Source organism: Gigantopelta aegis, chromosome 5 (assembly GCF_016097555.1).
Source record: "Gigantopelta aegis isolate Gae_Host chromosome 5, Gae_host_genome, whole genome shotgun sequence".
Taxonomy (NCBI): domain Eukaryota; kingdom Metazoa; phylum Mollusca; class Gastropoda; order Neomphalida; family Peltospiridae; genus Gigantopelta; species Gigantopelta aegis.
In genome coordinates, this window is record NC_054703.1 from 20,868,129 (window position 1) to 20,883,004 (window position 14,876).

General features: G+C 36.4%; 1 protein-coding gene across 8 annotated transcripts in view; it reads right to left on the bottom strand.

Annotated features, from left to right (window-relative positions):
* Positions 1–4,131: 4,131 nt before the first annotated feature.
* LOC121373386 (coronin-2B-like) overlaps positions 4,132–14,876 on the bottom strand; it is a 79,753-nt gene continuing 69,008 nt past the window's right edge. For 4 of the 8 annotated variants that reach the window (XM_041500015.1, XM_041500017.1, XM_041500020.1 and 1 more), the window contains 2 exons: positions 14,709–14,744; positions 4,132–13,473 (listed from right to left, as the gene is read on the bottom strand). In XM_041500015.1, the coding sequence (XP_041355949.1) occupies positions 13,327–13,473; positions 14,709–14,744 (183 nt within the window). In that variant the 3' untranslated portion in view covers positions 4,132–13,326. The remainder of the gene's footprint in view (positions 13,474–14,708; positions 14,745–14,876) is intronic. The other 4 variants (XM_041500022.1, XM_041500021.1, XM_041500018.1 and 1 more) reach the window with 1 other exon arrangement.

Sequence of the window (14,876 nt, forward strand, 5' to 3'; positions counted from 1 at the left end):
CAAGCACATGTAAAGGAAACTAAACGATGACGAACAAGGTTTTTCGTGGGGGTCATGTAAAGAAAATTTGCTTTGAGCACATAAATGTATGCTTGGACGACCAAAAAAATATTGGATGTATAGACATTGATATCCCGAGCAAGGAAATGGTTTTAATATAATATAATATTATTATGTAATTTTGCTGAAAAAGATTCAGTTAGTAACTGGACATGTTAAAATGGAAGCGAACTTGGACATCCTTTTTCATGGTTTGTTAAAGTGGTTTAAAGGAAAAATTGTAAAATGCATGTATGTGCACTGCCCTCTATAGACAGGTGATTGCAGTTAAAGGGTTACTGTTGGTAGTATATTGTAATATGGTTATTGGTTACTCGGGTTTTCAGGGAAAACTTGTTTATGTTGACTTTGTTTGTTGACAAATTACTGGTTTAAGAAAACATAATAATTCATTGGTGTCATATTTTATTTTTATTTTTTTTCCAGATAGGGCTGTTCCAGAATAAATGAGTCATATGAGGGTGGAGGTAATTATTTTCATCCCACCTTCGAAATAAAATTGTATTTTCAAAAAACTGACAAAAACTGCAACAGAGATAGAGAGAATACTACAGAAGTGGTCATTACATACCATTTATCTTTCAGAGATGTTTGAAAAACTTTCCAAATAATTAAATGTATGTTACATTCATTACAACTTAACGTAATCCTATTGGTCCAGACATAGCAACGGGAGTTTGTTCATTTCTCGATGAACGTAAAAATTACGTTGTCAGGGAACGTCATATGTGATGACATCATTTTATATAGGCAAGTTGTCTTATTGAGCATTATTGTTTATGGACCAAAAATAATTCAAAATAAAGTATGAAGTTTTAGTGTTATTATTAGCAAGTATTATAAGTATTGTCTGTTACTTCTTTTCTTACACATCCATTGGTGAGAACACTATGCATTATTTTTGATAACACATGGTTGTTTACACACATACGTGTGTTAACAATTTCAAGACATACGACTGGCTGCTCCTAGGTGATGACCAGGGTCCATATTTTCGAAGCCATCTTAGTGCTACGAAATCGTAAAACTATCGTAGCTTGTGACGTCACTACAACACACGCCAGTGTCGTCATAGCTTACGATGGTTTTACGATTTTGTAGGTTAAGATTGCTTTGAAAATATGCAGCCAATGATAAACAACATGGTGAAAATATATTACACTGTGGCGTATAGTTAACCTGACAATCATTTGTCTGTGACACATAAGTTAGCTACAAGTGCAACGGCTGTAAATAACTTTTTGTGGATTTTTTTTTTTTAAATTTGCTTAAAACCTGGGTTTTGAGGATTATGTAAGAAATATAATAATACATTCGTGTCTGTTAGATATCAGTTATCTCACAACTCATTTAAAAACTTATCAAACTCGCTTTCGCTCGTTAGGTACATTTTAAAACAACTCGTTGTGAGAATAATATGGTTTGGAACAGCCTTGGTTTTGACTAAAATAAAACAAATTTATGTCAACATTTTTGCAAATTTGTTTGTGCCATATATTTTATTTTTACAGATATTGTATTGTTATAGCATGAAACATTAAATTGTTTTATCCAGTGATTTGAAAAATAGGTTCTGGTGATTAAATGATTGAAAGAAAAGTCATTGTTGTTGTTTTAACTAGTGTTATTCCAGGCAGTTCACCGCAACTGGTATATCGAAGGTCGTGGTATGTGCTATCCTGTCTGTAGGACGATTCATATAAAAGATCCCTTGCTACATGTATTAATGAAAAAGTGTAGCGGGTTTACTCTCTTAAGAAGGGGCGGGATGTAGTCGTGCTTTTTTTTTATAATCAAAGACCGTGGTATGTGCTATGCTGTCTATGGGATGGTGCATATGGAATGAAAGAAAGAAATGTTTTATTTAACGACACACTCGACACTTTATTTATTGTTATATGGCGTCAGACATATGGTTAAGGACCACACAGATATTGAGAGGAAACCCGCTGTTGCCACTTCATAGGCTACTCTTTTTCGATTGGTAGCAAGGGATCTTTTATATGCACCATCTCACAGACAGGGTAGTACATACCACGGCTGTTGATATACCAGCTGTGGTGCACTGGCTGGAACGAGAAATAGCCCAGTGGGCCCACTGACCGGGATCGATCCTAGACCAACAAAACAAAACGCAAGCACTTTAGCACTGGGCTACATCCCAACCCTTAGTGCATATGGGGGAAAATGTAGTGGATTTCCCATGACTACATGTCAAAATTTCCAAATGTTTTGACATTAAATATCCGATGATTAAATAAATCAATGTATTCTAGTGGTGTCGTTAAACAAAACAAAATTTTAAACTTTAGAACTATAGTATTGAATTTCATCATCAATCTTTGGTTGTAATCAACCGGCATCAACCAGTCGATGTTTGATTACACTATTGGCTAGAATGACCTGAACATTAGAAGAATTGATGATGATCAAGATCATAGAGCTTGGTGCATGTACAGATATTTCCTTTTGGTTTCCACACTAATGCTGATGCATAGCTTCTGTATTCTTGACTTCAGTGGACTTGGTTTGAGTTTGGAGTTTTCCTTTAGGAGAGTTTCCTCACTAGGATTCTGAGCCTCTCCAGCCCAGTTTTGATTTTAGAGTTTGCTTCTCCTAGACCGTTTGTCTTTCTCGACTCGGACCGGCCTCGGTGGCGTCGTGGTAGGCCATCGATCTACAGGCTGGTAGGTACTGGGTTCGGATCCCAGTCGAGGCATGGGATTTTTAATCCAGATACCGACTCCAAACCCTGAGTGAGTGCTATCCTGCCTGTGGGAAGCGCAAATAAAAGATACCTTGCTGCTAATCGGAAGAGTAGCCCATGTAGTGCCGACAGCGGGTTTCCTCTCAAAATCGGTGTGGTCCTTAACCATATGTCTGACGTCATATAACCGTAAATAAAATGTGTTGAGTGCATCGTTAAATAAAACTTTTTTTTTTCTTTCTCGACTCTCGTCCTGCGTGTGTCCGGTCCATATTAGTCTAGTCTCTACACTTTGACCACTGGGATCTAGACCCTACATATGGCTAATTTTACCTTTAATAACTTTTTAATATCTTTATGTAGACTTTGAAAATAACCCCAACCCTAACACATTTAAATCAATTTAGGGATGTGAGGGGAGCTGGAACAAAAAAGCTTACTACGGCCGGGGTCCAGGGGTCGCTCAAGGGCCCCTGAAAGAAAATTGTTGTTTGCAACCCCTGGAACTGCCAAAAATTGCAAACAAATCTAAACTGGTTATAACTTATAAGGCATACATCATAAACTTAAAACCATGAAACATGCAAATGAACCTTGTGTGGTCAACAGTATTGAACATCATGTTTTTGTTTGTTTTAGACGAAATGGAAATGTGCATTTATGCGTTTCCACGTAGCTCTCACATCCCTGTAAATTCCACCATCTAAACCGGAGGAACAATTAGAGTTAACATTTTCACACACAATCTAAGGATTTTGATAATTGATCAAAACATCGCTGGAGCCAAACTGATCAATGTTCGATTATAACTGATCATTGGAACATCATTAATTTGAACTCCTTTCAGATTGAAAAACTGATCCAGCTTTTTGCTCTGGCATACATTTATAGTGTGAGAATGAATCGCAGTCAGTCCCCTGAAATGGTAGATGGGAGCTGAGCTCAGGGTTATGAATTTTAATGAAACACCAATATTGGAGTACCAAACTTCCTTTTTATATCTTCTCCAATTCTATGGATCAGTACCATTCCCCCACCCCCAATCACACATTTTTGCCACCACCTTTTAATGGCCCATAAGTAACATAGTGTGGTCCCCCCACCCCCCCCCCACCCCACCCCCACCCCCAATATAAAATCCAGACTATGCCAGTAGACCAGTGACTCCATGAAACACATCAGCACTGATTAAACAATGTGCTGAGATATATCATTAAACATTTCTTCTGTTTCATCAAGTAAAACACACAACTGCAACCAACCCTCAGTACTTCCCGACTGGTACATCAAAGGCCATGGTACGTACTGTCCTGTCTATGAAAAGAAATACATTTAATAAAAAACAAAACCAACAACAACACAAATTCATATTTTACAAAGCATTTAATTATTTTCAGTAAGCATGAAAAACATGTTTTACAGAGATTTCTAATTGGGGGGAAAACCTCGGACATGTTCGTAAGGCTTGATCCAACAATGACATCCCATCTATGTAGACCAACACATCAACAGATTCAAGGTCGGAGGGTACTATATAAAGTCTGGTTTTGAAAATATCTGTAAATACCACAGATCAGATGTACAATGTAGATATCACTGCAGATATTACTTTATACAATAACTGAACCCTCCATTAATGCTTTCTGCAAACAATTTTGCACATGAACTTGAGATCACATGTAACTACATGTATGATCTCAGTAAAATTGTCAATGGTCTGCAACTATCTGCAATATGTTACAGATTTTTTATCACATGTTCTGGTGTATCATTCTTGATTTTGTATTGCCTTACACAGTCAGGTCACGAACACATCCGAGGATTTCCAACTAGGAAATGTTCTTAATTTGACAACACAAACGGAAAACAATTGTAAAGCAACCAAAAGGTGAACACTTTGAGCAGAAGAATAAAATATTCAGATCTTTTTAAATATAAAAAAATGACCTTAAAAAGCTTTTAAAAGACCATGTTCATATTACACTTAACAGTAATTCTCACTGTCACTTAAGAATCCACAACATAACATAAAAGAGACTGTCCAAAGTTTCTTGCTGTTGTTAACAATATTTCTGACTAATAGATTTTGCCTCCAAATAATTTTGTATATACGGGAAAATATATACAGTAAAACCTGTTTAAACCGAATCATCCCAGGAATCTAATATTAATTTATTCAATTTAGACTGGATCTGGCTGGCCTGGTGCTTATAAAGCTATTAGAGATTAGAGTCCGGACTCTAAACGTATCTCAGACAGTAATGTCACGACAACGCTATATAAATAGCATGCGCGTGACGTCATTAGAGATTAGAGTCCGGACTCTAAACGTATCTCAGACAGTAATGTCACGACAACGCTATACAAATAGCATGCGCGTGACGTCATTAGAGATTAGAGTCCGGACTCTAAACGTATCTCAGACAGTAATGTCACGACAACGCTATACAAATAGCATGCGCGTGACGTCATTAGAGATTAGAGTCCGGACTCTAAACGTATCTCAGACAGTAATGTCACGACAACGCTATACAAATAGCATGCGCTTGACGTCATTAGAGATTAGAGTCCGGACTCTAAACGTATCTGAGACAGTAATGTCACGACAACGCTATACAAATAGCATGCGCGTGACGTCATTAGAGATTAGAGTCCGGACTCTAAACGTATTTGAGACAGTAATGTCACGACAACGCCATACAAATAGCATGCGCGTGACGTCATTAGAGATTAGAGTCCGGACTCTAAACGTATCTCAGACAGTAATGTCACGACAACGCCATACAAATAGCATGCGCGTGACGTCATTAGAGATTAGAGTCCGGACTCTAAACGTATCTAAGACAGTAATGTCACGACAACGCTATACAAATAGCATGCGCGTGACGTCATTAGAGATTAGAGTCTGGACTCTAAACGTATCTGAGACAGTAATGTCACGACAACGCTATACAAATAGCATGCGCGTGATGTCATTAGAGATTAGAGTCCAGACTCTAAACGTATCTCAGACAGTAATGTCATGACAACACCATACAAATAGCATGCGCGTGACGTCATTAGAGATTAGAGTCCGGACTCTAAACTATCTCAGACAGTAATGTCATGACAACGCCATACAAATAGCATGCGTGTGATTAGAGTCCGGACTCTAAAAGTTTTATAAGCACGGGCCCTTATGTTTAGAGGGTCGCGTTTTAGAAATTAGAAAATTCAGGACAATGAAGCTGTCGGTTTTGATAGGATTTTGGTTTGTTCAGGGTCCAGTTTAGACAGGTTTGACTGTATTAGGAAATAAAATGAAGTTTGAACAACTACAAAGATTAGGATGACCAGAGACGCACAGTTTATACACACTGATATTATAAACAAGAAATGTTTTTAATATGTAGTTTTAGTCATAAACCACTGACAGATCACAAGACATTCAAGCACCATTAGAATGATATGACTTCTAATAATACATACCTGTTTAACATACAAATGTACTGTCTTAACATGTTATATTAGTGGTTTTTAATGGTGAAAGACTAAATCTGGAGAAAAGTCAGGTTCTAGGTCCTTGTTTGTGGTTTATTTGGAATAATATGTTGTAATTTTTGTAAGATTTAAAGGAACACAAATAAAATGTGATTAAAATGAAATTGGTCCATTAAAAAAAAGTTTTACTCAAAGTTAAAAAACTAAAAGTTCTGGGTCCTCAATTGTAGTTATGGAATTATATTTTAAACATTTGTAACATCAAAGGAACATGGCTTGAATAAAACTGATTAAAATGACATGGTTCCAAATTAAAAAATAATAATAAAAAAACCCCACGAAACAAAGGTTTTATCAAAAATACAAATACAAATTTAAAACAAATATTGTTTTGCATGGATATAAGTAACAGAAGTGTCAAACAATTGGTGTATATAGGTACACGTATATTTATGAGAAATAAAAACAGGATATGAATAACAGATGATATAACGACAACTCCCCAACTGATAACTTTTACAGGTAATAGATTCAGCTGAAGAATAGCTATATCTACATGTAAGTTGATCTCAAGGCCATGAGTTCAGTTTTATGGCTTGCTAAGGCAAAAGGTATTGAGTGGTAAATTTACAATTTTGAAAAAATCAGGTCAGGTCAGGTCAGGTTGTGTCGTAGGTTTTAACGTGCACATTCAGAGCAAGCTGTCGTAGCGCACGCCTGTCATGGGCACAGCTGGTGTTGACTTACGTCGGCTCCTTCATCCATTGAGAAAATAACATTTTGTGCCTTTAATTTATCCATCTGGGCTCTGTTCCACGAAGCAATCTTAGCCCTAAGATTACCGTAAGTGCATAGCTACCCTATGCACTTAAATTGATCTTAGGACCAAGATCGCTTCGTGGAACAGAGCCAAGGTGAAGATTTTATTAAGCAGATGGGTGATTTTGTATCACAAGGTCAGTGTTTCAGTTTTGCATCTCAAGGTCAGTGTTTCAGTTTTGCATCTCAAGGTCAGTGTTTCAGTTTTGCATCTCAAGGTCAGTGTTTCAGTTTTGCATCTCAAGGTCAGTGTTTCGGGAAGAAATTTCTCGGGTATCTTGCTATGTTATTTTGATGCTTATTTTCAAGTTACAGACCCTAATTTTAACCCGTGGAAATGGACACTAAGTTTGTTTAATCTATAAACCTGTAACACCCCTGAATAAAGTTACAAGAGAGTGAACTTAGTCTGTGATGTTAAAATGAGGAAATGCTCTAAAAATAGACTACAATTACACATGTAGTCCCTGCATCTGTTACTTCTTGGAGGTGCATGCATTTTTAGAATTAAATTTTAAAAATGCATTTCATGGTATATATATTACAAGCACCAGGATGATCAGAAACACGTTGGATGTACAGAAATTGATTATCTAAACACTAAAATACAGAGTAATGTCCAATTTCAGTTATCAAACTGGCTTTTCTAGAGAAAAATACCACAACAATACATTAACTCATTTTATACCTGACACGATCACTGCCTTTTGCCATAGCAAGACAGTATTCGACCAACCAGGGGCCTAATTTACAAAGCTCTCTTTGGCTCCGTTACACAACAACGCATCCTCTTTGCAAAGCTTTTAGTATTGCACTGCGAGATCGGCAAAGTTTAGTGAATTAGGCCCCAGGCCTACAATCGGCCAGCTGTTTTCAACTAAATGTTTGCAAACTATGGTTAATGTGTAGTGTGAAAAAAACTGTCTAGCAAACATTAGCACTGAATGACCCCACGTTCAAGTCGGAACTTGCCTTGCACTATAAAAGCCTGCTAAGCAGTGTGAAATATTTACCGAGTAAAAGCAGCCATATCGCTGACTGGCAGTGCTCTTTGATATATGTACAATGTATATTCTCTTTTTGAGAAAATATGATAATTCATTCGCTATAAATTATATAATGTCCTGTCGTCCCATAACATGCCTTATAGACAATTTTGCTGGTTCCCCCAATGTGGGTGTCCCACTCCCCAATATAAAATCCTGGCAACACCGGTGGCTCACAACTTCTTAGTCTACCAAGACGAACTGGCTATCTGTGATCTATCAAGATTTGTCTGTCCTATGAAACACCAAGAAGTATATGTTTACATGCAACAAAGAGATAAAAGAACATTTGTACATAATAATAACGGTAACTAAACAAAGGGCTGTTCCAGAAATTGAAATGGATCATCCATTCAGGTCAGTTAATTTCTGCTGTTTATGATGGGGTCTTGGGCCCACCCCATCCCCCCACTCTGGTTCTAACCAGAGTGGCTAAGTTTATTGCAGAACACATGTCTGTCCGTTTCTCTCTTTGTCCGTTAATCTCGGTCTGTCCATTTCTCTCTCTCTCTCTGTCCATTTCTCTCTCTCTCAGTCTGTCCATTTCTCTCTCTCCATTAGTCCATTTCTCTCTCCGTCTGTCCATTTTTCTCTTTCTCCATCTGTCCATTTCTCACTCCATCTGTCCATTTCTCTGTCTGTCTGTTCATTTTCTCTTTGTCTGTCCATTTCTCTCTCTCTTTCCACCCATTTGTCCATTGCTCTCTCCGTCTGTCTGTCTCTCTCTGTCTCTGTCCATTTCTCTGTCTCTGTCCATTTCTCTGTCTCTGTCTCATCAAATGGCCATAGTTTAAAATATGCTATTGTAAAATGAACAGTCTTTTATTTCCATAACAGAGGTGGTCTAACCAATGTATTCGATTTCTGAAACTGCCCTTGACTACCAGAATCATCAGAAGTAGTACACTAACATAATAACACACTGATTATTTGGCACCTAAACTGAACACAAAGTATAAAATTTACAAAAATATACAAATGGGGGGGGGGGGGGGGGGGGGGAGGAGGGGTGTGTGTGTATATAAGTGTATACATGTATATGTATATATGTACAATCAGACACATTTTTAGGCGATAAATAAACACTGATAAATGTATATTATGTAAACAAACAAAAAATAGCACGATAAATAATAATAGCTTCTGTTATCAGTTTTACAAATTTGCTTTCCATGTGAGGATGTGTAACCAAATATAACTGACTTTGGTGCTTACATTAGCTTAGTTCAAGCATGTAAATCCCGGGCACACATCTCGGCTATCTGTCCAGAGTAGAGACTTTATGAACACTCGACAACCTAATTAAGAGGCAATACTTTTAATATTGCACAATTTAAGTGTGTATTGATGTTGTCCTACAAGCTCAAAATTACAGCTTTCAAAAAGCAAAAACAGTCCATTTTAGATCTACCTGTAAAAGGTGAAATATAAATTCATCTGGTAAAACCACCATCAAAATCACAGGTCACTGTTTTAAAGTGACAAAGCTATATACATGTATGATTATCTCATCTGCTACCTGTATATAGCTTGTGATTCTGTAATAAATATTTTAATATCATAATGCTCTAAAACATATCTTATGAGGTCGTAATTTCTCCCATATTTTCCCAAACCCATGTTTAGCCCGAAGCAATATTTTTTTCCAACAGCCCACTTTGTTTTTCCTTAACAGGACACATTTCTTTTAGCCTGTTAATTTAAAAAATAAACAACAATAATAACAGACCTTATTTTATTTTATATTTGAGACCTAGGACCTAATTCACAAAACTCTTGCAACTTTGTGATATCGCAGTGCAATGCACAAAGACTTGCAAAGAGGATGCTTTGTTGTCTAGCAGAGCCTAAGAGAGCTGTGTGAATTAGGCCCCTTGTTCTTTGCGAATCATTAGTAATAGAAGAACAGCATCAATTCACAAGAGCATGATAAACAGCATTGCCAAGTAGTGAGTTACATGTAGGTATATTTATTTCAACATTATCATCACGTCCTTAGATCAATTAAGACTTTCTATCTATGATTAATAAAGGCAGAATTATACTGTAGGTAATTTACAGTTGCTTGCAAGGACTCCAAGAAGCTTTTAAGTTATACAGACTAGAAATTGGTTACAAATCAATTGCATATGAAACATTGTGAACATCAATGTGCATGTTAGAAGCCATCTACTTACAAATTTACTAGTTCCCCCTCTGAGAATCTCACTTTTTTTTTTTTTAAACTCCAGAAAATAGCATACACATCTCGGGGTTTAATATGTATAGTGTTTCATTTGTTTATAAAAAGTAGTACACCCCACACACACACACGAATTTTGATCAGAGTACGGCCATGGAATGATACAGATTTGTCATGGTCAAAAGCATAAAATATTTTAATAATGAAAATCACTAGTAGCGCAACTAGGAGACCAAGTCACGTGCTCGGTCAGTAGACTGGTTTTTGTGCCTATCATTAAAGGGACACACCCTAGTTTTTAAACTCTAAGGCATAATTTTCACCTAAACTCTATAGTTTAAACCCGTAACAATGGACACTAATTTACAAACCTGTAACAAATCTGGATACAACAGAGTGAAACAAGAGTCTGTGATGTTGAAATAGCCTTAAAAATAGAATAAAACCGCGACTCCATAACAGTTACAGTTACTTCTCAGACGCATGTGCATTTTTAAAAATATGAAAAATGTATTCTGTGGTATTAGAAATACCAGGATAACCACAAACACTTTGGTTGTACAGAAATGGATAATCTAAACAATAAAATGTAAGTAATGTTTGAGTTCAGTGATCATAAATGTCTCTAATAGTGAAAAATATGCCTTAGTGTTTAAAAACTAGGGTATGTCTCTTTAAATGAAAATGTGAAAGGATGGCAAGGAAAGGAACACCAAGCTCCAGAGCATGTCCAATATACGACAGTATCAGAGCATGTCCAATATACGACAGTATCAGAGCATGTCCAATATACGACAGTATCAGAGCATGTCCAATATACGACAGTATCAGAGCATGTACTGCAAAGATGTCCAATATACGACAGTATCAGAGCATGTACTGCAAAGATGTCCAACATATGACAGTATCAGAGAAAATATCTACCAACAACCCAGAACAATCAAGAAAAACTTTGGTGCAAAAGAGATGACCTGCTGCTGACTGTGGAGTTCATGGAGGCAGTAAAACTCACAATTTGAATTCAAGGAGCATAAAGAAACTGAACGCAGAAGGAAAAAGAAGAAGAATATACACTACCAAGAGGCAGATCTAAAGGAGGACGTACATGTATGTGGAGGTCACTAATCAACAATTAAAGAGTCCTGAAATGTGTACAGGGTCCTTACACTTGAAAAAAACATTTAAGGACTTGTCCAAGACTTTATTTTTTATTTTTTCCAGGATATTAAATGTTCAATCAATTAATGTTTTTATAACAAATTGTTGTCTGAATTTGACAGGTTATGAGAACAACAAAAGTACACATGCAGGAAAAATAAACCACTGAATTTTTGGTCTAAATTTCCAGGACATTTCCAAGACACAATAAAATTTAATAAGTTTTCCAGGACATTCCAGGATTTTCAGTATGTGTAAGAACCCTTTTCCCATTAGCAGGTCAGGTCAGGTCAGGTCATAGGGTTTTATGTGCACATTCAGAACAAGCTGTTGTAGTGCACGCCTGTCCTGGGTGCAGGTGTTGGCCTTGGCCGGCTCCTCCATCCGGAATAGGATTCCCATTAATGGTATAGGACCTCTTATATGTACTTTATCAGAGACAGAACAGCACATACCACAAAAGGAAGAAGCCATGATCACATAACCAAAAATAGCCTACACATAACACAATAGAAAACTCTAGCCAATGGTTGGCTGCTTTGATGTCTATTGCAAAAGGGGGGGGGGGGGAGGAGGGGCGATGGAATATGGTTGACAGGTCAGATTACAGTATGAAAGAAACATTAATTAAACAATGCCACACACAAGGTCCCCTTACTCTTTCCACTGGTGGGAATTTTCACTTTCCTGTCTGGCTGCTTTCCTTTTCATAGATGTTTACGGCAAAGTAAAAATAGAACACAGAACACAGCACTTTATGCACTCACATAGGGGAAACAATTCTGACAGTGTAATCAAGAGTTGTTTCCCTTTCTGGTTACTCCATATTTCCTATAGTTCCTGAGGATCTTTTCATGTCTGTGATTCAGGCGAAGTAAAAAGCAGAACACAAAAACGACTCACAAGGGGACATAATTCTACAAGACTTGGTGTAATTCCGAGTTCTTTGTCTCCATGGTTACTCCATATTTCCTTTAAGGCCAGTCGGTCTTGCTACAGCTTTGACTATATATAAGGCAAACAAAAGATGGAATTGCACAAAAAAGCAGCACTTGTATTTTAGATTCACAAGGGGAAATAATTCTACAATTGTAATTGAGAGTTCTTTCCCTTGCTGATTAGTCTATATTGCCTGTAGAGCTTGCATCGGAAAGGTATGCGTACCTACGTGTTTTGTAAATACTTTTAACAACCAAGAAGCAGTAACTGTGGATATTTCTATGCCTGTATTGTTTAACTAAGGGCAGTAACTGCGGATATTTCTGTGTCTGTATTGTTTAAAAACCAAGGGGCAGTAACTGTGAATATTTCTGTGCCTGTATATATTTTAACAACCAAGGGACAGTAACTGTGGATATTTCTGTCTGTACATACAGTTTAACAACCAAGCAGCAGTAACTGTGGATATTTCTGTGCTAGTATAAACCAAGGGGCAGTAACAGTGGATATGTCTGTGCCTGTACATACAGTTTAACAACCGAGGGGCAGTAACTGTGGATATCTATTTGTGTGTATATAATATATACCTGTATATAAGTTTCTTTCACTAGAGGTTTCTTAGGTCAGTATATAAACTAAACTCCCCACAAGGGAAATAAGTACATAATATCCCTAAAAGGGAGAAATATATGGCACTTTTTCTTCCCATCATTGTTTAAAGATCTATATATAGACTTCATTTCACACCAAGGGACATAACTGTTTGATCAAGGGACACAACTGCAGCCATTACCTCGTTTCTGAGTCCACACATCACAACAGATCATCACTCAGAACTTTTTTTTGTTATCATTTCCAAAGATCCAGTTATGTCGACCCTGTGCCAAGGAATAAACACATGCACCAGCATAGCAAGGGACGTAACTCTGTGATTGTCAGCAGTTGCTTTCCCTATGACTGCAGGATCCCTCGCGGACGAGTCTAAGTTCGTCTTCTAGCTGGTTGATTCTCTTGTCTTTCAACTTGATTTGTTCTTTCAGCGACCGAACCTCCTCCTGCTGTTGAAAGTACGCCTTCTTCAGCTGAAATGTAAACAAATAGTTTAATGTTACAATCTTACCTAACCAGGTGCATGTGCAGTGGGTGGGTTTTGGGGGGTTCAAAACCTCTCCCTGCTGAAGCATATTTAAAAAAACAATTTCAATACATTTTCCTGGGGGATCATGTCTTGACCCCCTTATAAACTTTGTTCACCACATTATAGATACTCCCATTAAAATTCCAGCACATGCCTGCTAATCGTACCTAAACATATTACAACATAATTTTTTTGAAGCTTAGTCTAATATTTCAAAATCTTAGGTAACTACTGTTCATGTGATTCTTACCTACTGTAGGTAACCAATTATTTGGTTAAGCAAACTATATTTACACAAGTCTTACCTAATCCTAACAATTTTAATACAGATTCAGGGCCCAGTTTCACAAAACATCGTAAGCCTAGTTTTGCACGAAAAAGTAAATCTGCGACTGAACCACAATTCCTATGACTATTAAATTGTAAAACAAATTGTAATTTTTTAGTACACAAATTTCTCTTTCTTTTGACCTTAAAATTCTCCATCTTCCATAACAATGTGAAATAAATGCCAAACATATGTAAAACGTGTGACCGGTATACCTGCTAGACGCAGGCAAAAACTTACAATGTTTTGTGAAATTAGATCCTGTACTACCCTGCGCCATATTTTCAAAGCCATCCCAGTGCTATGAAATTGTAAAACCATTGTAAGTTGTGACGTATCACTACAGCACACGCCATAGTGACATCATAGCTTATGATGGTTTTAATATTTCTTAGGTTAAGATTGTTTTGAAAATATGGGCACTGACATTTAAAAGTGTGTGGGTATTTTTTATTTTTTTGTTATGATTTGCAAAACGACAGTATTTTTCAATATAACTACTAAAGTCCCGCTAAAATAATTCGAATGGTAATAATAATAATAATAATTGTAATACTAATAATATTTGTTTTAGAAATGCAAAATATCAAATTATATGATACAAAATAATTGCCATTATTAAAAACAAAATTTTAATTTAATACAAAATATGAAGTTATACAATACAAAATAATATTAAGATTTTAAAAAATAAATAACAAGAAAACAACTTTATAAATTAAACAAATGGCAAGTTTTTTTGAAAAAAAATACAGAAGAAAAAGACAAAAACAAACACAATTAACGAATAAAATATCATTAAACATGCTAAATTCTTAAATAAACTTATTAATTTTATTTTTAATTCCTACATGAACTTGCTGATTTGGAGAGCGACAGTTTAGGACCTGTAGTAACAACAATCAAATCTTAAAATAATTATTATTGTAAAATAAATAAAAAAAATTAAATTGAAATAAACTCATGATATAACCAGAATTCTGGGATCTATCTTACCATAAACTGTTATCAACTTCTGT